The 26,331-nt window shown below is 37.1% G+C and overlaps 2 protein-coding genes across 6 annotated transcripts in view; both read left to right on the forward strand.

The window, feature by feature from the left end:
• The window catches only part of LOC138706172 (diphthine methyltransferase), a 42,159-nt gene extending 35,427 nt beyond the window's left edge, over positions 1–6,732 (forward strand). For all 3 annotated transcript variants that reach the window (XM_069835180.1, XM_069835179.1, XM_069835181.1), the window contains exons 3-4: positions 2,413–2,551; positions 3,616–6,732. In XM_069835180.1, the coding sequence (XP_069691281.1) occupies positions 2,413–2,551; positions 3,616–3,991 (515 nt within the window). In that variant the 3' untranslated portion in view covers positions 3,992–6,732. The remainder of the gene's footprint in view (positions 1–2,412; positions 2,552–3,615) is intronic.
• Positions 6,733–12,495: 5,763 nt separating this feature from the next.
• LOC138706173 (uncharacterized) overlaps positions 12,496–26,331 on the forward strand; it is a 381,089-nt gene continuing 367,253 nt past the window's right edge. For 2 of the 3 annotated variants that reach the window (XM_069835182.1, XM_069835189.1), the window contains exon 1: positions 12,496–12,738. The gene's annotated coding sequence lies outside the window, so the exon portion shown is untranslated. The remainder of the gene's footprint in view (positions 12,739–26,331) is intronic. The other variant, XM_069835183.1, reaches the window with a different exon arrangement.

The raw sequence follows: 26,331 nt of genomic DNA on the forward strand, positions 1-26,331 counted from the left end.
TCAGCCCTTTCTTTAGCCTTTTCAAAAAAAAAATACTGACAAAAACTTAATCTGTTTTCACAAAATCCATCCGAGTCCCATGCCGATTTTTTTATTCCAATTAACAAACAGGACCAACAAAACAATCTTTCCAAATAAGAACTACCGCACAGCCACTGATCTTCACTGTACCACGCACTTTTAAAATTTTTGGTGTAAGATCTTGCACCTGTCCTTTTCAACTTCTTTGCCGATATATTAGTAACAAGTGTTGGTTTCCCCGCTAACAATTTTTTTATTTTAGTCGGTTATTTAACGACGCTGTATCAACTACGAGGTTATTTAGCGTCAATAAGATTGGTGATAGCGAGATAGTATTTGGCGAGATGAGGCCTAGGATTCGCCACAGATTACCTGACTTTCACCTTACAGTTGGGGAAAACCTCGAAAAAACCTAACCAGGTAATCAACCCAAGCGGGGATCGAACCCACGCCCGAGCGCAACTTCAGACCGGCAGGTAAGCGCCTTAACCGACTGAGCCACACCGGTGGTTTCCCCGCTAGCAATACATCTCTTTCATCACCTTCAGTCCATCGCGAAAATGGTGTCTGTAACACGCTACACACTATATCGTTTATAGGATACATTCCTCGTTCTTAATAAAAATATTTGAGTCACCACTTTTAAAAATAATTATGAAACTATCACTAAAAATAAATAACTGCTTAGTTAAGTTAATCTTCTAATATATCGTTTTAGCAACAAGACATAACACAGTCACTCTATGCACACGTCTCACAAACTGAAATGAAGAGGTGCAAAGAAGTGTGAAAACTCATTGTATTCGCGTGCCGTTATCTTCCTTTCAAAAGAGCGAAGCCAGGAAGCGATAAGGGTGCTTGCAGCTACAAAGGAAATGTTTTGTCAGCGATTCATGTACCCTCGAAGACAGGCTCTATAGATATCGTGTAAGGGTTCGTTGCCATGGTTACCCGTAAACAAATCCGCAAATTGTGAAGCTCTACCTCGGAAAGAGGGAAACAGCTGCAATCTTCACCCTTCCCCACTCACCCTACGCCAACAGGTAGTGACAAGTTACTCTACAATAGGACTAGTGTTCCATAATGCAGAATACCTAAGTGCAGAACATATCACAACGCAAAACGTAAAAGTAAAAAATTAAGTGAAATTAAATAAAATATTAAAGTATTTGTAAAAAAGTGAAGTTGGACTTAGTAAACGGGTGAAGCGCCGCTTCACGAGCTTCACCCGAAAAACCGCCCCTGCTTGCCAGTAAATGAGATGCTTAAGAGACTCCCATTCATAAGATTGAGTTGCAATCAAATCAGAAATCTATCTCAAATTATGTTAAAGGTAACTTCTGTTTGCTTTGATCACATCACATCCTGCAAAGCAAGGCTTATTGTGCTTACATTTCTTTTGAATGGATGATTGTTGTTTAAATTTGTAATACCACATTCCTGTAAGTATCATGATTCACTCTTTGATGCCTTCTATCTATTCAGCTACACAATACTATTTCTGACAGAATCTGCTGGAGTACCCCTCTGTCTCTCTGCAACATCCTCAGAATGGTGCCCTCTGTATGCAAGTCAATGGTGCTGCAGCCTATATTGACCTGAAACTATTGAATGATCATAGATGAAGATGAAATTAATAATGGCGAAATGAGTCTGAGGATCAACGCCAAAAGTTACCCAGCAATTCTGCTTCAGTTGGTTGAGGAAAAAGCTTGGGAAAACCTCAGGATTTGAACTAGCCCACTAGTTTCACAGTCACACATGCTAACCATTACTCCACATTGGTGGACCAGTTATTATCTGTATTTTTGATCCATTACAGCTCGGAAAAGATCCAACTTCAGATAATCAGAAAATGAATTAAACTCAATTTATGAAAATTTGTGACTTGATCCACTTAAGCCTTGAATGCCTCATTATTTCCTTGCAAGACCAGTTGATGTGAGGACCTTCTATAACATACTCTTGTGATCTATGAAATCAAATACTTTGACGTAGTCCACTTATGTTATATCAAATATCTGATTATATCCATTAGTTACAGTTTTTTATAATCTGTTTTACTATTTGAAGATGATACACCATGCTATACCCGGAGTGGAATTCTGTTTGTTCTACAACTGGTGTAGGTCTAGAGTGTTGGTAATTCTATTTGATAACCTTCACAAAGAATTTATACAAGTTCGATATTAGGCTGATAGGTCTGAAGTTAAATGAAAGAAAAGATGCACTGTATAATATTCATATAAGTAACATGAAGAGAACAATACATGTCCCCAAAAGAAGTGTGGAAATGAAATGCAAATGGCTGAAAAGATTGTAATTCTTTTGTACATGAATTTGATTTAATTGTCAGGAGTAAAATCAAATAGTTCCTGTGATATGTTGCAGGGGGAGATGACTGCAGGTTTCATGTATATGACTTGCGAGCAGGCACCCGGCATCCTATGTCAACTAGCAGAGTGCACGAAGCTGGTGTCACAAGTCTTCACTCCAATGCAGTTTTGGAGAACATTCTCGCCTCTGGAAGGTATTCTTTCTCACACTTAGGTGGTGGTGGTGGTGGTGGCGGTGGTGGTGGTGGTACGACGATGAGGACGATGACGACAACTTGTAAAGTGTTGGCAAGTCTTGAAAAGTCTTGTGAAACGTTGAATTTGACGAAAATTTTTATTGTATACAAACAGCTTTACTCATTGTTTCTATTGTAAATTTAATTTCACATTTGTATATCTGTATTTTCTATTGTAAATATTGTTGTGGTTGATATGAAAATGTTTATTAAATATCCCTCTAGTTTGCAGATATTTGTTTAATTTTATTCTAAGATCTTTTTCTGTTTTATATGATAGTTAACATTCAAGATACAAATGAAGATAAGGGAGAAAAAAATAGGGGATGTCCATTTTTAATGATTTTATGGTGTTTAGCTCATTCTATTGTTGGCATCTGGGATTACAGAACTGTCCAGTCACAAAGGGTTTAAATGTGGAAATGCCCGTATAATGTTAAACATTTAAAGCACTGGTTAAAAACCATGAACGTCACAAGTCTTAAAATGTGATTTTGTTAATAATGCTGTTCTTTGACATTCCTTACTCTTTCCCCTTACCCTTCAAATATTGATTGTTCGTCTTATTTTATTATACATTAGTATATTGGATTTGACTCTTGCTGTGCTAATATCTAGTTGTTTGTTTCAAACCAATGAGAATAAATAATTCTTATGCATTTAAGGAACTAAATTTATAATGTTAGTAATTATAGTAAAGATAATGTCACACAAGTTTTTACTGTGGATGATATAACCACAGTCTACTATATACAGTCACGAAGCTTGAGTTTTGAGGGTGCTAGAAACAATAGACTGTGACGGTACTATTTTGCATTGCCTGTAATGAGGCGATATTAGCAATCCTAGAGGTGAGCAACTATCTAATGTTTGCATATTTACTATGTATTGAGCTTCGCAACTGTATATACTGGTACCGTACTAGACTGTGATATAACCTTTAATGAGAATGGCACATGCCACAATATAGATAATCACTCATTCCTTACATATTCATTTATAAGGAACTTTTTTCCTTCCAGTTATGATGAAAACCTCAGAATTTGGGACACTCGACATATGAAACGCCCCCAGTTTCACACATCTTTGAAAGGTGGAGTGTGGCGATTGAAATGGGATCCACATAGATGGCAGCATCTGGTGGCTGCCTGCATGCATGGTGGATTCTGCGTGGTGGACTGCAATGACAATACTAACCCTCCAGTTATTGTAGCAACTTATGGAGAGCATCAAAGCCTAGCTTACGGTTCAGATTGGTGCCATTTGATAAGTGATGAAGTTCCTAGATTTGTACACAATGGAAGCCTTGAAGGGAATGATACAACGATTTTAGCCACTTGTTCGTTTTACGATCACAAATTATGCGTGTCAGCCATAAACAAACTGTCTTTGCAATAATTCTGTACCACTACTAGCCCTCGTAATCCCAAAGTAGAATGAAATTTGAAGCAAAACACATTTTTTGTCTGTAGACATAGCTTCTAGTCACAACGTGGAGGTTATCATAATATCCAGAAGGTCTCCTTTTTTTGTTCTTTCTTTTTTAATTCTTTGTTTATATATATATATATATATATATATATATATATATATCGTTTTTTCTTTCCTAGTCTTCGTTTCTCTCTTTCTTTCCCTTTTTTCCCCTTTCTTCTTCTCTATAATCTTTTTATGGAATGATACTCTTTTAAAACTTCTCAGAAGAAAAATTTTGTCATGAAGACCACACAGCCTAATTTCCCATTATACTTTGTATATGTTTATTTCATTTCTTTATCATGTTACCAATAATATTCCTGTTTGTAGTTTATTTTCTTCAGCTGTCATTCAAAAGATATAAATGGAATAATTTAATGTACATCTAAATAAGAAGACAAACTTCCGTTTTGTGCAAATGAAGACCTTATAATCCACAAAAGTAAGACATTTGACTTAATTTATAAGTTGTGTAGTTTAAATAGACATATGATTTTTTTAGAAATTCACATCAAGTACCTATTTATAAACAGAAAGCAGATTTTCGGTCCCAATACTGAACATTAGGTGTACGTCAGTTTTGCAGGGAGTTCATTGAACTCTTGCTATGCTCCATCCGTATAGAAAGGGATGTGACGTCTCGTTGCTGTATAGGGACAAAAAATCCACTGTCTGCTTATAAAACAAATTGTAAACACTTAATATTATTTTCTCTGCTTCGTTATGCAAAGTATGTACAGTATATGGTGCTGAAAAAATGTATCTCGAGATTTCACGAAAATACATATTTTTAGCATCTCTGATACCAAATTCGAAAATTAGTTTGGATATGCCATCTGTTTATATGTCTCTCTGTAGTATGCATTTAATTCTCCTCAAAATATTATCTGCAGAATTATTTCTATTACAGCTCATGCATTTTGTCAAGACACTCGCGATGCGCAATAGGGGAACAACATTTCTGTGGAGGGGGTAGAAATAAAAGGGTAGGTCGGGCATGTGTCTACCGAGTTGATGGCAAAGTCTAACCCATTCCCCTATAATTCATAAGTAGACTCATCCATTGGTTGTGATTTCGGTTTTAAATTATATTGTCCCAAAACAGGATACCTGTCCGTCCAATCAAAGGATAAATTATTATTTCTGAGCCTCCTTGTTCATGAGAATATTAGTTTTACAATTTACCTTTTTGATTTAGCAGTACTACTGATTATTTGAGAAGAAATCATTATCTTAGGATTACATTATAAACCACTGATGTATTTCAGTGTTTATCTCTCTTTAAAAAATTCGTGAATAAAAAAAAAAGCTGGAAAAATAATTACAATATATTTCTTCATTCATTCATAGTATTCTGCCCAAGGGCAGGTCTTTCACTGCAAACCCAGCATTCTCCAGTCTTTCCTATTTTCTTCCGTACTCTTTGTCTCCCCATTTGATCCATATATCTTAATGTCGTCTATCATCTGATATCTTCTTCTGCCACGAACACTTCTCCCGTTCACCATTCCTTTCGGTGCATCCTTCAGTAGACAGTTTCTTCTCAACCAGTGACCCAGCCAATTCCTTTTCCTCTTTCTGATCAGTTTCAACATAATTCTTTTTTCATCCACTCTTTCCAACACAGCTTCGTTTCTTACTCTGTCCATTTCACACTCTCCATCTTTCTCCATACATTTCAAATGCTTCTGTTCGCTTTGTCATAATGTCCATGTATCTGCCCCATACGATGCTACACTCCACACAAAACACTTCACTAGTCTCTTCCTTAGTTCTTTCACAGAGGCCCACATAAGACGCTCCTTTTTCTATTAAAACCTTCATTTGCCATTGATATTTGCTATTTTATATGAGTGTGTGCAAAATTGATTACCTATCTAAATTTACACCATGCAATTTATAAATTAAATCAGATTCTTTTGTGCATTTCATTAAACAAAAGTTTAGGCCAATCCTCTTATTCTGTGTACACTATAAATGATTTCAATATGAACACAATTCATCCGGCAGTTTGGGAGAAATTACTGTTTGCTCACAGACAGAGATATGAAATTTCAAAAGCACTTCTTTTCTATTTTCTGCCTTCCTCTTAGTCTTCTCCTTTATATTAAAAATTCTAAAAAGGTGTATTACCGTGAAAATATTAAAACTGATTTATTGCAGCATCTAAATAATTTTTCTTTATATAATACATTGATATCATGAAAGTGCGTGGCAATCTGGAGGTAGAGCTCCATCTTTTCATGATCTCAGCATTAGAATAAGGCTGTGTAGTTGGCAGCACGCTCCCCTGGAAAAGATCTGGTATGCAATTTGACAGGAGACTGAGTGGATTCCAGTGTCGTTCTGAAAGTTTTTGCAATGGGAAAAATTCCACAATCATCCAGGATTGAACTGGGGCTCTCTAGTCTGTAGCTACCAATAATGAGAGTAAAAATTATATCTTACCTCTTTGTCCATGCATTTACTTGTGTATGATTTTCAATTTTTTCCCAAACATTGGAACTTATTTTGTATTAAATACATGGGTGGCTACTGTACATAGGAATCCATCTCTTAAGATACTTGTATTGCCTTTGTAGACATTTAAGTAACTGAAAGATGACGCAAAATGATGTATAAATAACTATAATTTATTGAAATAAACATCAAATTTTTAATTGGAACCTATATTTCTTTCCAAGGTGAAATTATAAATAGAGGAGAGATTGTATTAACAACATTCAACTCAATTTTCTGAATTACTATATTATTAGTGTTGAGTGGTAGAGATGGGTTACACCATTTTTTCTTGCTAGCTGTCACAATTGTCTCAGTTACATAAAAGTAACAGTCAAAAGTAGTAATTATAAGAAATTTGTAACTGATGTTGTCACAAGATAATACTGAGTTACAGTAACTGAGATAAGACCGTTAAAAGAAACTATTCAATAGAATTATATTGTCTCATGTAGAGATGTAATAGCTACCATGACTTAAAGCTCGTCAAAATAGCTCGTTATCTCGACCATGTGTTTCTAAATAGCAGAGATAGTTGCAACAAAAGTTTACCTTTTAAGCAATATTATAGAAAAGCATTTGTAAATTAAGCTATTGTTTTGAAGGTGAAATGTAGGAAGAAATTGAAATAAATAGTACATATGGGTCATTCCATCATTCCGGATATGATGCTGGGACTTATTTTTTGGGTTAATCCCATTGATTACTTTTATTTCTGTGATATTTTTTCCGGGGAAAAACGTGGCAGATGTTCTTGAATCTGTCCTCTTTCGATTGAGAATGAGACAAAAAAGAATTTAGTTTTTATGATGAAGTGGCGATGAAAATTAGGGTCAAACTTGTGTTCCAGGCATTTCAGACACACTTATTTTTCCATTTTGGAAAACCCTAAATCTCTGCGAATCGTTCAATGTTTTTCAAATGAAAAATTATGGTATGTTACTCATTCTTCAAGATTTATTTTAACACTTCTCGGAACTTTATAGCAAAAAAACTTCGCCAGAAAATAAGTGAAACTTGCATTCCAGAAATAATGGCAGAAATTCATTCCTGATATGACGTCCGAAAATGCCTTTATAAAAGTTATAAAATTGTATATATTTCTTAACATACTGCTATAATATTACATAAAGATTACACTAACAATGTGAAAAACCTGACTCAGGTGTGTATAATTTCTAACAAAGCTTTTGTTAAGAAATTAGATATTTCAAATACCTCATTGACATATCAATTTCAATTACTTTCAATAGCTTGACTCCATCATACAGTAATTAATTTGTGTACTTAATTATTCTCAAATTTCAGGATTACGAATTCACTGTAAATGTTATGATTTATTTTATTCAAAATATAATGAGACTTGTTTTAAGCTCATTTTTCAAGTACGAGGTGCGTCCATAAAGTAACACTCCCACTCGTCCCACAGCTAACAAACCATATGTTGCGCGAAGCGACTGTGTGTAAGTGATAGAGTAATGTCCTGGCATGGCGTGTGCGCTAGCGGAATTTCCCAAGTGCTCTCAGTAGCTTCATTGCATTGGTTGAAGATGGACACTCCTATTCCAGCTCCCACCACGTCTGAAGTGCAAGTTTTTGAATGCACAGGGCATAGCGCCGATTGAAGTTTATCGTCAGCTGTGCCAAGTCTATGGGCCTAACATCATGAGCACTATGGCGTAATTTACTTTCTATCATGTAGCCACACTACAGCTGTGAAAATTGAAATTTGATCCCAACACCAATGCGCAGTTTTACCTTATCTTGGTACTGGACTGTGTAGTTTTCCGCGAAATCTATCTGTATCACCACGTTTTCACCATCAGCACAATTGTGAATTTTCCTTAAATGTAACGACTGTTGCTTTGTTACAAAACAGTGAATGATGAACTTAGACAGCAAATTTTTCAATATATCCATGATCTCGCTTAATGTACCAGTTCTTGCTATCTTTACTGTTTTTCATCCTTAAAGAACTGTTCTTCTGAATAAACATATGTATCGACAAGGGGTAAGTCGTATTTACGCTCAAAATATTTCAATATTTCAGTGTTCAGAGACGTACAGTGGACTAAACTAAGGCAAAGATCAGTTTAATTTATTTTAACTGTATATTGGTTCGTTTCTTTTTCATTTTTCTTTAATTTGGTTTCTTTTTCTCTTATTTGATTCTCGGTTTAAATATTATTTATCATCATGATGGGTGTGTAATTAACTCACAACAGAAGTATTTCTCCTCTCATTACTCCTCAAATGCAAGTTACAGTACTTTGGATTTGTTTATTGATTTCAATAATGACATGTAGGAAACAAGCCAGTCCACTACTGATCCTGCCTTATATCTTGAATGAACAAGTGGAAGATAAGGGAAAGTAAGAAGTGTAATAATATTATAGCATTAACATGATTCCATTTATATTACTTATTTTAAATAAAAATGCAAGTACGACACAATTAACCCAGTCCGTCTGGAAAATCAGTACAGAATTTTCGTTCTGAACATGACGCACTTTCAATTCACAAAAAGTAGGCTACCCTTAAATGTAGTTTTTGATGACAAATTACATTTGCTAAGGGGAAGTAAAGTTTAAAGAAAAAAAAGTTCAACAGTTAACTTTCTAAAGAGAAAAAACGTGAATTTCGTTCCGGACATGATGTAGTAGAGTAAACTTTAGATATCAATGACTGAAATTGTAGTCCATAAGATTTTCGAACCAAACAGGCAATCTAATGACAGGGAGAGCTTTACAGTTCCTTGTGAACTTGGTCTCGTTATTAAGTCATAATTCCTAAGTATTATATGATCAATTAAACTTAATGCATTTTTGTCAGCTTTCGCAATATAAATTACTTCCACTACACAAATCTGGCTTTCAGTTATAGCTCTCTGTGAAGCTGACTTGAATAGCGATATAGTGAATGATGATGAATATGATGATGTCTTATATGTTAGTACGGCTATGGCATTTAATATATTGTTTGAAACAATATTTTCATGTCCTAAACCTGTGAAGTTCTACATGATGGATCCACCACAGAGAAATATTGGACAGCAAGAATGCTAATGGCTTCGTTGCCAAAGCCCGGCATTAGATAACAACACCACAACATATTTTCATGTCCAACAGTCTTCAAAAGATTTTTTGTAACACCTCGATTGTTATAAAAAATATAAAAAGTGCGGAATATTAAGCCAACTCGTTAATTTATAATTTTTAGTGAAAAGTGTACAAAGTGTGAAAAGAAAATCATTTTTTTTAGTTACCACTATACCCAATATTAATTTTTACATATATGAAATGTGTATTAAATTGTGTGTAGGCCTACAGAAAGGAAAAGTTTGCCAGGTCTTGTAATTTTGAACCGAAAAAGTTTTGAGCATATTAGATGCATACTTTTAAATCTTTTACTTGTAATTACTAATAAAATTGTAACATAATACATATGCACTGACCAGCAAAAGAAAGTGGATTACTTAATTTTTTTAGGAACTACAATAATTTTTTTACTTTGTGTTTCATTTTTTTATACATTCTGACAAGGACATGTTGTAAAATGAAGTAAACAGGTATCTTGTGCACTTCATTCCCCATCATCAAAATTCTTTTCGTTTGCAGTTTATTTTAAAGTTGTAAAGTGTTGTAATTTATACAAAATGTCGAGTAACGGTAATGCATTTCATGGAGTTATTGAGGCTTACATTAACACATGATTATGCTACTGAAACTGTCACTGTACACGTATCTTGCCCTAATATTGTGTGTTGCCACCTCTTGTCCATTTGCCATGCCATGCTGGCCACTAGGTCCTGCAACATTTCCTGAGGGATGAGGTTCCATTGCCCGCATTTCGTTCAGGGTGTCGAAGTCGGACACTTTGGCCGAGTATACCTCACAGCTGTTCAGTCGGATTTAAGTCTGAGCTGCATGATGGCCAGTCCAGTGTTGGTATCCCGCTGTCACAAAAGTAGTCTGTCATGCAGTGAACAGCATGGGGATGGGTGTTGTAATGCATAAGGATGAAATTTACACCGGTGAAGGGAGCAAACAGGATTACATAGTCTGCTGACACTTCCACAATGTATTGGTACATATTCAGAGAGCCTCCATCGACGAAAACAAGTTATGCTTGGGCTCCAAACTGATATCAGCCCATACCATGACAGATCCATCTCCAAACAGTATTCTTTTGGAGAAGTTGCAAGGCAAATATCTCTCCTCATGTTTTCTTCATATTCTCTTCCTCTACCATCAGGTGACTGCAAGCGAAATCGCGACTCATTCGTGGATCACTGGTCCACAGTCCAATTCCAATTCCAATGTTGATGTGCAAACTGGAATCGTGTGCTGCCTGGTGCTGGGGTGAGCTATAGAGAAATTGCAGGTCTTCTTGAAGTCAAATTGGCTTCCCAAAGTCTTCGTCTAACATTCCTCTCACTCACGCTGACCTTTCTCACTGTTTCGAGACTATTTCTGGCCTGCAGTCTGCAGTCGTGTGGAGATGTTGTGAGACATGGAGAAACAGAAACTTGTCGTTTCTGGTGGTTGCAGTCCTAACACGGCCTGATTCTTGTCGTCTGTGGTAGATACTAGTTCAAAGAATCGTCATTGTATGCTTCCAAAAAACGCACTGATGGCATTAGTTGCAAAACGAATGATTCATCAGCCCTCATCCAATGCGACACTTGCAATGTCATCTCGAATAAGAGACATCTTAACTTATCAAATTCAAAACAGAAACTGAATAAAAATGTTGACTTATGAATGAAAATGTACCACACATTGATAATTCATCAATAGCGGTCACTGCACAATTGTATAACTTAAAAGGTTTTATTGCTGGTCCATATTGTCAAACCATAAAGCACACAGTCTATCAAAAAAACTGTTCTTTGCCTTGCTCACATTCACTGGATTATTGCATCTCATCTTTTATTCTTTTCAACTTTTTTTTTTGGGGGGGGGGGGTTTATTCCTTTACACTCTAGACGTTTGATGACAGATATCATTCACAGAATAGGAGTGGTAAACACAATAAACCTCAGGCTCCAGTGTAAGCCTTTGGGCACCTTCTCCGTCAAAAACAAATAATAATAATTCCCTCTTTAAGTTGAATCATCTTTTATTAAAGAGGCTTTAGCAACATGTTGGTGAAATTGGCCCTTAAACAAATATAATTAAAATTTAATATTTGTTTTCTCTCTTGTGTGGAGAGAGGACCCGAAGGCTTACACTGGAGCCTGAGACTTATTATACTTACCACTCTTGTTCTGTGAATGATTGGGTAGCCAAATGGCTGCACTATTGTACAAGTACAGCACGCAGCACCATGAAACTAACCCAGGCTATGGTATGGATGATGGTATGTGAATGATGACTAAATGAATCCAAGGTCCAATGCCAAAAGTTACCCAGCAATTCTGCTTCAGTTGGTTGAAGCGAAAACATCGAGAAAAACCCCAAACATGATTTGACCTCAGACCCAGTCGTTGCACAGTCAGATGTGCTAATAATACATATTTAGGTATGTACTACTATTGCAATTTAAAAAAAAAAGTTGCTTCTCATTAATTTGTGGCGGCCTGCATTTGCACCACATTAACCATTATCAACTAAGGGGAGAGTTTGGAGGTTTAACCCCCCCCCCCCCCCCTATTTGGGACGCAATCGGTGAATTTGAATGTGAAATAGTGGCATATTTAAATGTGATAGACATACCGGATGTATAGAAATAATTTAAAATCGTGATGATATATGTAATAAATAGTTCATTAAAAAGTTTCTTATAGATTATTTTGTGAAAAAATTATTTTTTTTCCCTTCTAAACCCACCTCCGTCGCTTTCTTGGCCATTCATTTTAAGACGTTGATAGGAGATGGCAGCACAGTGACAAACTAACGAGAGGAGGGGATATCTCGCGGAGTCTCGTTAATTCACGGGTTTCGCGTTGCGACGGCTAGATTTGTCTGTATGTTTTTGTGTGGTGGTTTGTCCGGTATTTAATAAAATATTTAAGGTAAACAAAGCTTCAAACCATTTAATAGTGTCATATTTCTAATTGTGTAATTGTCGTCTTGCTAGTTTGATCATCAATTCGATGTAAACTTAGACTATTATGTGAAAAAACCCGCATGTATTTATTTACATCAGATCGCCCGCTCCGCCCAACCATGGTAAGTGACGGATTATTTATACATTTTGGATATAACTTTGATGTCCTGAGTTAATGTTCAGCAGCAAGCAGTGTTTTTATAAGCCATACATATTATTGAAATTAACTTCTATATTTTGAGCGATGATGAAGTGATATATGCCACACGAAAATAAATTGGAATAAGCAATAATAGGGCATTGCTCTGTTCGTATTATTTGTATAATATGACATTCGCGGGAATATTGAATTACTTGTTTCACGGTTTCACGAATAGTGGAAGGACTTAGAATTAGTATGTTATTGCCCTTTATATCCCGACCTTTATATTATATCTTGCCCGTGAGAAACGTAAGGTTTTGAAATGTATGTTTTTAATGACTGCGACTTCTCCTATAACCATAATTGGAAGTAAAATTACAGTCGTCAGGTTAGTAGGAGGCTTGAACTGGTTCTACTGCAGAAGTAATTGCCATGTAAATTAATCAGGCCTAAACTTCTTCTACTTGGAAGGCAAGTGTTTTCCCCTTGCCACCTGCTTGTACTCTTTTCAGAGTCGTCAGAGCTGGTTGTGTTCTCTTACACACACTAAGAATAGCTTAATGTTACTCTATCTTCACAAGTTCTTCGATGTGGGAAGAATTACTATCACTTTTAAATATTTTGTGTGTGTTGAAAGATATTTGAAAGAGCCGATATTTGTATTTTATTATTGTTTTCGTATAATTTGAGTTTTGCGGATATGAATTAGTTCAAAGTGCCAAATTAATATTGCAGTGTTGTAATTTTATCTGTTAAGTGTAGGACAGTTTTATTCATATAGGCCTGCCTAAATTTTTTACAATTTCATTCTCAGATTGTGTTAATGTGACCTAGGCCTACCTGCAATTTTTTTTTTAATTTTATTAAATGAGTGTTTTTCCCACGAAGTGAACGCATACCAATTGAGTAGGCCTACTGTTTTCTCCACGCAGTGAACGCATACCAATTGAGTGCAGTGGTGCATATCCTTCCTTCATGGTATGATCATATTTCGAATTGTCGAAAGTTTGTGATCTTACTAGATTTTCTTTGTTAAATTGATTTACACTTTGAAATATGAAATATAAAGATGATATAAAACGTATAGTTCACCACGAAGAAGATTCTGCTAAACTAGCACAGATATAATTGCCTTCATACTCAGCTTATACCCCTTGCATATACAAATCAGGTTAGGTTTGGTTAGTTTAGGCTTTTGTTATGGCTTGTATATCTCCAAAAATATCCCCTACAAATTCAATCATTTTCACGTCCAAAAATCTCCGGAACCACCTCAGCACTAGTTTCACCACATTAACATTAATATTGTACAGGCCCAGTAAGCACCAAGACCTCTTGGTAAGCATTGAGAATGTGAGCATGCGCATTATCTTCTGACTGGAACTTTAAAAATTCAGGTGGCCCAAATTTTGTTTCTGAGCCTGTACATAGGCTTTTTTTTCTCTTGTACGGAAGAGGAACCCGAAGGTTTGCACTGCAACCTGAGGCTTATTGTGCTTACCACTCCTATTCTGTGAATGATGGGTAGCCGAACGGCCGCGCTCTTATACAAGTAGCCCTACAGCACGCCACACCGTGAACTTAACCCGGACTAAGGTATTGATGATGATAAGTGAATTAATTAATGATGGCGAAATGAGTCCGAGGTCCAACGTCGAAAGTTACCCAGCAATTCTGCTTCAATTGGTTAAGGGAAAACCCCGGAAAAAATCCAAACCAGGTAATTTGTTACAACCAGGATTTGAACCCGAGCCCGATCGTTTCATTATCAGACGCGCTGACCATTACTCCATAGCGGTGGACGTACATAGGCCTACTATGGCTACTTGTAAGAAAAGTGTTAACGCCCATTTAAGTTTAGTTCTTAGGAAATTAGCCTCGAGGAAATGTGTGGTATTTCGACAAGCAATTCTTGACCTGCAGAAGTTTGCGTATTTTCTGACTCTTCGTTCACATTTCCATCAGGATCCTTAAGGGAAATTTCAGCCACTCGAAATAATAAATCGTAACGGAAATTAATTGAAAGAGACTGTTTTTAAACATAGTAAAGCAGCCAGGGATATTCAAGTGGCGAAGCTTCAGTGTAGGCAGGGTAAGTTGAGCTTTCCCAAACATTTTCGAAGAAGGGACAAGATCAGTTTAGAATTTAGTTAATTAAGAACAGGAGCGTGTCCGCCTTTCGTTTACCTTTTAGCGAAGTAAAGCACGGCCTAGATCACTATTTCCGAAATGCCTTCATCCCAGCTTACCCAAAAATTTTGTCACGCTTCGCTAATAGGCCTATAAATAGTACAAAAATATCAATCGGTAAAATGAAAGAATATAGGTATCGGTTATTAAAGGTAAAATATTAAGTAAGCTAAATTAACATTTTCTGCAGCAAGTAAACATATCAATAATGAGCTGTAATACATCTTACGAAAAGAGTTGTGAAGTTGTCAACAAGCTGAATGATCTTAATTGTTCTCTCACACCATATGTTGAACCATGGGATAAAATAAAGTTAGCAAAATAGCCCTATTCGAATATATATACAGAGTGATTCAGACCACCCGTAACAGTAATTTATTTCGGAAACTAAGGCATTAAAATTTTCGAGAAAAAAATATTTATTACTAAACCACATGTGAACTTTCACTTGAGCTTAATTTCATCAATCAGCTCTAACAGGAAGTAGGGTCAGTAGCGTATCACTTTAAAATTTCAAATGGGAGTATGGGTCAAATAGGGTACCATTTGATAGAGCTCTTCAAAACAAACAACTTTCATAGGAAACGTTTTTATTAATTCCTATTCTTTCAATGAGAAAGCGTACGAAAAGGCAATAGGTGATTCGGACCACACGTAAGTCATTTATTTCGGAATCTAGTGCATTAAAATTTTCGAGACAAAAATATTTATCACTAAACCACGTGTGAACTTTCACTTGAGCTTAATTTCATCAATCAGCTCTAACAGGAAGTAGGGTCAGTGGTATATCACTTTAAAATTTCAAATGGGAGTATGGGTCAAATAAGGTACCATTTGATAGAGCTCTTCAAAACAAACAACTTTCATAAGAAACGTTTTTACCCATTCCTATTCTTTCAATGAGAAAACGTACAAAAAAATAATGCCATCAATATTCAGAAATGTTGAAAGACGAAAATGTAAACAAGACAATTAATGTTGACATTTTACTGAAAGACTGGACAATTCCATTAATTTTTATAAATGTTCAAACTGTCAGCCGTTCTGAGCAGCACACACCCGTACTCTTCTTCTAACACTGTCAGTGACTCGTAACACTTCGGCGTGGTCAAGTGATTGGCAGGTCTCTCGGATTCGCTGTTTTATGTCATCTCTCATTGTGGGACAGTCTTGATAAACGATGTTTTCTAACCGTCCCCTAAAATAGAGTTAATTGTCAGGTATTCTTTGCACAGACGAAGCGACATTGAAGAAAAATGGCGATGTCAATATCCATAATGGTCACTACTGGTCTCAAGTCAGTCCTCTCTGGCTGAGAGAAGTGGACAACCAGCATAGGTGGAGTGTCAATGTCTAGCGTGGCATCTTTGGACACCGAATGATTGGACCTTATTTCTTTGAAGGTGCTCTGAATAGTGTCATGTATGTTGACTTCCTGAAGAACATCCTCAACCAACTTCTGGAGGATGTACCACTGGCAGCACGAGTAGTAATGTGGCGTCAGCAGGATGGTTGCCCAACTCATCTCTCTTTGGTGGTACGTGATCAGCTAATCAGCTCTTCGCTGGGCGATGGATTGGGAGATGCGGTTCTGTGGCATGGCCAGCACTATCTCCTGACTTGAATACTTTGGATTTCTTTTCTTGGGAACGGTTAAAAACATCCTTATCAAGACTGTCCCACAATAAGAGATGACATAAAACAGCGAATCTGGGAGACTTGCCAGTCATTTGACCACGCCGAAGTATTACGAGTCACTGACAGTGTTAGAAGAAGAGTACGGGTGTGTGCTGCTCAGAACGGCTGACAGTTTGAACATTTAAGAAAATTAATGGAATTGTCCAGTCTTTCAGTAAAATGTCAACATTAATTGTCTTGTTTACATTTTCGTCTTTTAACATTTCTCAATATTGATGGTATTATCTTTTTGTACGTTTTCTCATTGAAAGAGTAGGAATTGGTAAAAACGTTTCCTATGAAAGTTGTTTGTTTTGAAGAGCTCTATCAAATGGTACCTTATTTGACCCATACTCCCATTTGAAATTTTAAACTGATACACCACTGACCCTACTTCCTGTTAGAGCTGATTAATGAAATCAAGCTCAAATGAAAGTTCACATGTGGTTTAGTGGTAAATATTTTTGTCTCGAAAATTTTAATGCACTAGATTCCGAAATAAATTACTTATGTGTGGTCCGAATCACCTATTGCCTTTTCGTACGCTTTCTCATTGAAAGAATAGGAATTAATAAAAACGTTTCCTATGAAAGTTGTTTGTTTTGAAGAGCTCTATCAAATGGTACCCCATTTGACCCATACTCCCATTTGAAATTTTAAAGTGATACGCCACCGACCCTACTTCCTGTTAGAGCTGATTGATGAAATTAAGCTCAAGTGAAAGTTCACATGTGGTTTAGTAATAATTTTTTTTTTTCGAAATTTTTAATGCACTAGTTTCCGAAATAAATGACTGTTACGGGTGGTCTGAATCACCCTGTATGTATGTGTATATATATATATATATATATTCATTCATAGTGTTCTGCTCAAGGCCAGGTCTTTTACTGCAAACCCAGCATTGTCCAGTCTTTCCTATTTTCTGCCTTTCTCTTTTTCTCCTCATATGATCCATATATCTTAATGTCGTCTATCATTTGATATCTTCCTCTGCCTCGAACTCTTCTCCTGTTCACCATTCCTTCCAATGCATCCTTCAGAAGGCAGTTTCTTCTCAACCAGTGACCCAGCCAATTCCTTTTCCTCTTTCTGATCAGTCTCAGCATCATTCTTTCTGCATTCACTCTTTCCAACACAGGTTCGTTTCTTATTCTGTATATCCATTTCACAAGCTCCATCCTTCCCCATATCCAAATTTCAAATGTTTCTAGTCACTTCTTTTCACTTCGTCGTATGTCCATGTTTCTGCCTCATACAATGCTACACTCAACACAAAGCACTTCACTAGTCTCTTCCTTAGTTCTTTCCCCAGAGGTCCGCAGAAGATGTTTTCCTTTTTCTATTAAAAGCTTCCTTCGCGATTGCTATTCTCCTTTTGACTTCCTGGCAGCAGCTCATGCTACTGCTTATAGTACACCCCAAATATTTGAAGCTCCGAATATATATATATATATATATATATATATATATATATATAGCGTGATATTATTGGCCTAATATATTTAAGTGCAAATTATATGTTAAGACAAACTAACGAATTTGAGCCCGCCGATATGAGGTTTTAGAGATTTGCAGCGGTTATACATTGTTTGATAGAACGGGAAGAGATCCAGGATAGTATTAAAAAGCAAAATAGCATATACTACTAGGTTCAAAAAGTTCCCGGAATTTTACTACCATTTTTCGTATTAATATATAACAAGGGATATTATACATTTGTTTTGTTGGTAACATTCATGATGTCATTTCCTTAAAGTTTGCTGATAATGGCAATTATTGGTTTTGAGTTGTAGGCAATTGTTTATCATAGTGTTTTGTTTGTTCGTCGCATTTTGTAATTATGTCCACAGAGCAAAGTACAAACATCAAGTTCTGTGTTTTGCTGGGGACATGATCAGTATGGCTGATGAAGATGGTGATTTCTTAAACAAAATGAAACTGGTGCTACTTGTACGACCCAGTCCCTAAACGACAGTCATCTGAGTGGAAATCGAAAACATCTCCTCGGAAGCAAAAATTTCCTAGGGACACTTCCAAAGGCAAAGTTATTTTAAATGTTATGTTTTATTTAACGACGCTCGCAACTGCAGAGGTTATATCAGCATCGCCGGATGTGCCGGAATTTTGTCCCGCAGGAGTTCTTTCACATGCCAGTAAATCTACTGACATGAGCCTGTCGCATTTAAGCACACTTAAAGCAAAGTTATGTTGGAAGTTTTCTTCGACTCTCAGGGTCTCATGCACCATGAGTTCATTCCAGAAGGTCGTACTGTAACGAAAGAATTGTACGTAGAAACCCTCCGTCGCCTCTGGGACGTAGTGAGAAGGAAACGTCCAGAAAAGTGGGTAGAAAACAACTGGTTCCTTATGCATGACAATGCACCAGCTCATCGCGCAATTATTGTAAAGAATTTTCTTGCCAGGCACAACATAACTGCTTTGGATCTCCCACCATACTCTCCTGATCTCTCACCACCTGATTACTTTCTGTTTCCCCGTCTGAAAAGTCATCTGAAAGGACGGAGATTCAATGCTGAAGAGGTTATCGCAAACGCGACGAGAGCACTAAGACGGGTTTCACAAAATGGCTTCCAGGCCTGCTTCCAGGAACTCTACACGCGTTGGCAAAAGTGTGTTGTTGCGGAAGGCAACTATTTTGAAGGGAATGCTGTAGAATAGTGTTTAAGGTACGTTGTTTCTATGATGCTAGCAAATTCCGGGAACTTTTTGAACCTAGTATGTATGAACAAACAATTAATAAGTAACTGTAGAAAATTTGTATACGTCCTATCTTAACAACGGTTACGAGAACTTGATAGAGTGTGTAATTATCCCAATGGAAGAAGATTCGCTTTTATGTAATTGGTCATGTCTTACGTATATAGTTCCCTCTTTCAATTGAAGAGAAGAGGCTGTTGTCAGACACTGAGTTGATAAGAGTGATATTGCTGCAATGATGGAATAAGATTGCCACGGAGGCAGAAGTAATTCCTAGAATGGAGGTTAAATTATGATGAGCCATCAGTGTAACTCACTTGTTAGAATTAAGGAGCTGGTATCTGATCCGAGGCTGCGCTGGATTGTGAGTTTGAATCACGCTTGTATTCACTATTTAGTTACCTTCTTTTTCGATGTTTTTTCCAACTAAGGTTTATGCCAGGCAGTCATGGCGAATTCACTCTCATCTTACCAAAATACAATCTCGCTGTCACCAGTTTAACCGACGCAAGATAATTTTTTTGCAGTTGATACAGAGTCTTTAAATAACCGATTAAAGCCAACATAACTTATCGGCTTCACTCTCCCTGAAAAAAGAAATCCGAAGAAACTAGCGCTGAGTTTGTGCCGATGATTTGGGAAGGGAGAAATCCGCCATTATGTGAGGGCAGCAATGAACCTCCGGGTTCCTTAAAAGCCATAAGTAAGTAAGTGAGTGTGTGAATCGTAGTCATTTTGGAATTTATGAGAGAATATTTATCTTGCCTTCTTTTGAGCACGAATTCTCGCTGTTTTAATCATAGACAATTGTTCCACATACTGATGTAAACTACCTCACGGAAATCGAAATATTTTAAGAGGATACCTATCCTTTAGTTATTTTGTGCAACACGTGTTACAGAATTGAATCTTTTTTTGATACAAATAACAATAGCGTGTCTATACTCCTTACGGTTTTGGTCTTTCCTGTTCTGTTCTTTTTCCCGAATGCGAGGTCTGAAGAGCCTTTATTTACAAACTTTTTATTACCATGAACGTCAAGATAGTAAGAAGAGAAATGTTTTAATCTTCGATCTGTTAATACAGTGCTTATAATTTGAATGTTCGCCATACACACGGCCTTTCCGGGAGAGTTACATTGCTCACAAGTTTAAGATTTTGTATCTTTTAAATAGTCACTTAGCGCACATGGTTGTTTTGAACATTATTGCCGCATAGTCACAAAGCGCACAAGGTTATTTTAAACATTACGGTCGCCTAGTCGCTGCTCACCATCAGTTAGTATAACGATCACATTATTCGCATTCTCAGGTCCATCGATTCAGTCGGTTAAGCTGTCACCGTAGCAGCAGGAGTGGGACTGAGAAAAACGATATTGGTACAACAGTGGTTCACATGAACGTCGCAATGTTGTCAATGTTAAGTAAGAGGAGTCTCATGGTATTGATACGTTAAGGGTTTAAATTTTGATATAACTGGAAAACACTGCAGGTTGTTAGTGTAAATAATTGTGGTGCATGTATGTTTACTAACGAACATGAATTTTTAGGGGGACAAAATCATAAAAATTGTGTTCATTTGCTTAGACGAATTTGATGAAATAGTGAAGGGAATTTCGTTTTCATTATTGCAGTGGCCGCAATTATAAAAGTTCCATATGTTCGCAATGTAGACAGAACCACAGGAATAAAAATGTCACGTGTGCGCAATGTGGCGATACCCTTTTAACAACCTTTTCTCATTGTGCGCAATATAGGGCGATCCGGCTTTTCGCGTCACTGCATTATTGCTCACTCGAAGCTCGGCCACTGAAGTGCTCCAGTGGCGCCAACTTATATGGGCCCGTGGGGCCTGAGCCCACCAAATAATTTGTCATCTTATTAATTTATTATTATTATTATTATTATTATTATTATTATTATTATTATTATCATCATCATCATCATCATTTCCGTTTCCATTCTTTCCTGGCTTAGTTACCTCATGAGTGATGTCTTACTGGTGTCATTTATGATCTACGAACCTGTCTTCGGACAGTTGACTAAACAAGAACATGATGTGATGGTTGCTTATTGAAATCAGTAAATTACAGTAAGTAAAATTTCAATAAGTAAGGATGCATTGTTGATGTGCACTTTATTCATCTCCTACCGATAGTCAGGTGCCACATAAAGATTATGCTGAAAAGTTAGATTTAGAATATGTTTGTGACGAATTTGTAGGGAGAAATACATTTGCATCACTACGTGCTACGTAATAGTGAGTCCACTTTCGTATTATCAATTTATAGTTAGAAAGAATTCAAGTCTCCAAGTTAAATGTTTATATAATTTTAACGTTCTATTTTTAATTACTAAAAATGTATAAATGTGCAGAACAGCTACACACAAGATAATGCGGAGATTTTTCTTGTAGCCTATATTGCTACTAGTATGAAGGAACAAATTGGTATTCACATAAAATCCAAAAGAATGTTACCTGCAAGTAAATAGAACATAGCTCCTGGACCTTATACTAACTTCATACATTACAAAATGGTTCTTAGATCTCCATTTTGTTATTTTTAGCATTCTACAGTATATTGTATAGCCGTATACTATCCGTAGTACCGGTAACATCAGTATTACGGAAAATAATGTCATTAAAGTGAGGATTTATGAGATTCTTTTGGGAAATTATGATAAAGTGTTTGAGCTCACCCAATGTTTTTAAAAAGTTGGCGTCATTACTTTCAGCCTTTCAATTCCTCCAATATATAGGGATTTGTTTTCTTTCGAATCAACTCACAAGTAAAAGTACACGGCGTTAGATTGGTCGATCAAGGAGGGCACACATCAGTAATCACTATCATCAAACACAGCATTTAATACGATTTCAGCTACCGGCGTAGCTCAGGCGGCTGAGATGCCTGCCGATCCGGAGTTGCGTTCGAGCGTGGATTCGAGTCCCGCTTGAGCTGATTACCTGGTTGAGTTTTTCCGAGGTTTTACCCAACCGTAAGACGAATGTCAGGTAATCCATGGCGAATCCTCGGTCTCATCTCGCCAAATACCACCTCGCTATCATCCCATCGACGCTGAATTACTTAGTAGTTGATACAGCGTCGTTAAATAATTAACTAAAAAAATACGAGCTTGGAATTGAAAGCCGTGTGGGCAGTTTCTGTGTCCTGTAGGAACCAACCATACAGTCTCTCTTCTTCTGCTAGTACTCTTGAAAAACTGATTCAGAATTACCTACTGTATTTCAGTGTGCCGCGGAATGCCGGTGTGAATTTGTCGCCACAAAAAATATTGAACCAGTTATTCAACTTGCAGTAATAGCGCACCGAAGAGCAACTTTCGGATCATGTAGCGGTCGGTGTTTCATGAAGAATTGTTGGGTTCTTGAAACACCAGTAACGATTATTATTAGGCCTAATGGCTGTTCACACAACCACTCAAGTGAAATCACGAGTCATCCGTGGGGGGAGGGTTAGGTTAGTTGTGGGTCTGTTAATTATTCATTCACAGATTCAAGAAACCACTCACAAATGGATCTTTTGGTTGTGAAGTTTGCACTTATATTCGGTATGGTTCAAGTTAAGTAATTTCACAGTGATCGGTGCGCCGAAGGTACTCACACATTCACTTGTTGCGCTAATATCTTGTTTTTCCTGTGACCGTTCTAGATTTTCACCAATTTTGTGTATTTACCTACTGACCTATTGTCCGTTTACGTGTACGTTTTTTTCTAAAGCATCCTGTTGTTTCAAACTTTTTAACTAACGGTTCAATTCACACTTTTTGAAAGGGCCCTAACTGCAGGATATCATGAGATGGATCTACACGGTTCAACTTTTCTTTCAGTTTTACGCATTCAAACAATGCATACAAGAGTGAACGAAACGCATTCAGTTGTGCATGCCTTTTTCCACTAAAATGAGAGCGCATGCGGCAACTGAAAGCTACCCATCGCCGCCGGTGGGTATCTTGTGCGTTATTTCGTTCAACAGTTGCTTGCATATAGCGGGCAGTTGTTCTAGTTGGCCGCGAGTAGACTGAAAAGTGTTTTGTTTGGTGGTGTTGGACCTTTTAAGCTGAAAATGGCGGCAAGTACCATTAGCTTTATTGAAGATTATCGCAAATACTAATGTCTATGGAGTGTTGAGCCACAATTTTGATAATCAAGTAGGCCTAAGTATTGGATTGATATTTAATATACTGTGTTAATTAATTAATATAAGTATATACCGTTGTTCAAAAAATGATGGTGGAAACGTAAAGATTTCTAGCGAGAGTGAGAACAATGATAAACGGTCAGTTATTCAAAACAGTGAAAGCAACAGGTATCAAGTTATTATGTTTATTTGCTACTTCATATCATCATCGCCAGAGACGTAGACACAAGATAGCGACATCGAAGCAAGCAAGAAGAGTTTTGCGTCATGGAATTCGCACTGACAAGGGGCTGTTGTGGCAGTACAGTGAAACTTCAGGATTGAATTTGGTAAGAATGCATCACAAAGAAACTGCATTGCGCGCTGGGTGAGGTAATTCGAAACTAGTGCCTGTTTATGTCCTAGGAAATGTCCGGTCCGTCCACAGACTTCGGAAGATACGGTAAACAGGATACGAGCCGTGTACGAACGTAGTACTAGCAAGTCAGCAAGGCGGGCTAGTAGGAAAATATGGCGTATCTTATAGAAGCGTAATAATACTCTCCTGGAACGTTGAATCGGCCATGCAAGATATGACTCACCAATGTCACTCTGGCCTCCGCGATCGCTAGACTTAACCCGCGACTTCTTTCTGTGGGGTATTCCAAAGACTTCGTATCTGTCACCCCCATGTCACAGAACCTGAACAACCTGAGACGACGCATCACAAAAGCAGTGGAGTCAATATCCGAGGACATGCTGGAATGAGTCTGGACAGAACTGAAGTATCGTCTCGACATCTGTCTTGTCACCAACGGGGCTCAAATCGAGATTTGGTAGTGCAAAGGTAAAACTTGGAACTTAATGTGTCTTCTCATTTCAATACAGTTGTGTTAAGTAAATGAGCTTTATTTTTGCACCATCCTTTTTTAATCACGTAGTGAAGATGACGTTCAACACGAGGCGGAATTGTATTTTAAATAAGCTTTGCAAAAACAGAAGTTCAACTATGAGCCTCATCCTGCACGAACGGCATTCATCGTATAGCTGCATCTACATGTTCAATTTTATCATGCGCTTACTCATGCAATTTGGGGAGAAGATTGAAGTAATCAAGTTGAAAACACTTTCAATTAAGATGCACGTAGATTTTGTATCTACATGATGCGCCGTGTTGAACGTCACTACGTATATAATATTATGTTCATGCCTTGTTCTCATTGTCAGCTATCCCTAGCCGGTTAGCCGAGGCGCGAAATGACGTGTGTAGGCTTACTGCTAACGCTTAAATTGCGAACTTCGTAGTACTTCAACTAAATCGTGGTGGTGATGGTGAAGACGACGATGATGATGATAATTGATAATTTATTACAATTAGGTACACTCCTTTCTGTGCCTAAAGTTTTAACTTCTCCACTCGTCCCAATCCACCATCAAGTCCTCTTTCTCTCACCCGTATTCTGACCTCTTGCATTCATGACTTAGAAGCCTTTTCCGGTAAGGGTGCCCCTATTTGTCATCCCTATTATATCTATAGTCTGGCAGCCTTGACTGACGAATAAAAAAGGAAGACTTGTGACATATGAGTACGTTCATCTGTAGGACACAACGTCCTTAGTTTATAAAATGATGTAGTCTGTTCATTTAGAACGTCACTCACTGGCACTAAAAAAATTAGTGAGCGATATTTGATTGCTCTAAGATTTGAATTGATGTAGATAATCGTTAAAAAATATATTGCCGCTGCCTATGAAATTGTTGTAGGCCTATTCATTACTCTTGAGCTTCGCGCCATTTTCTGGAATACATTAAAAAGATATAGCACAGAGAATGTAGAGATACGTGACTGCTTATCTTTCAGTCATTATTTGTTATGTTTGGTATATTTTATATAAGTGTCCTTTGAGAGATACAAGTAACCCTTTTGTTCAAAAGAATTTAGGTCGATCAGTGGCGTAACCAGGAATTTATAAGCCGAAGTGGGATGGTATGTAATACCTAGACGGCGGGCTTGGGATACCTTTACGGCGGCAATAGATTGATGCACAATGGAGCTTAGACATGTGACGTTCCTCTCGTAGATACATTTTGTTAAGAACGCAAAATGACCTGTCAGCCGTCCCGTTGCGCGCTGTAGGAACCGAACCTAAGCCAGCAAAGTACTGTGCGCAGTCATAGTGAACAGTTGTCTGACGTTAGTGTCGAGGTTGTTTGTCACAGCGTTTACGTGTACAGTAGAGCGTTTCGTTTAGGCACAGTGAAAACGTAAACAAAGTGCAGGTAACTTGTGGGGGAGGTCGAGCCGTGCGATAAACACGAGGGATCCACAAGGTTTTAGTTACAATTAATTATATCAATTAACATTAATTTACATTATATTTTCCAAAAACACACAAAATAAAAGAACACAAATTGCATAACATCATATACACATTTCTCAAACAAGGCATTGTAATGTTGAAATAATTCAATATAACAAATCAAATTTTGCTATTTAGTCTATATGATGTTTTCAAGCAGCATTTTTACGGCCATGAATTTCATTCTCTGTATGACTAAGATAACATCACCGTCTTCTGTACTGTACCTGAATAAATTGAACTTTGAGAAGGGATAATTATTATGTTTAGGAAATAGTGTTGTCACTTCAGATCGATATACTGTAGTTTTGTTAATTCGGCCACAGAAGACGGTGATATTATGTTAGTCAAACAGAGAATGAAATTTATGACCGTAAAAATGCTGGTTGAAAGTAACATCATGTTTAATAGCAAAATTTGATTTGTTATATTGAATTATTTCAACGTTGCCGTTGCTTATTCGTTAAAATGTGTATATGATAAAGTTATG

This window comes from Periplaneta americana, chromosome 9, assembly GCF_040183065.1.
Source record: "Periplaneta americana isolate PAMFEO1 chromosome 9, P.americana_PAMFEO1_priV1, whole genome shotgun sequence".
Classification (NCBI taxonomy): domain Eukaryota; kingdom Metazoa; phylum Arthropoda; class Insecta; order Blattodea; family Blattidae; genus Periplaneta; species Periplaneta americana.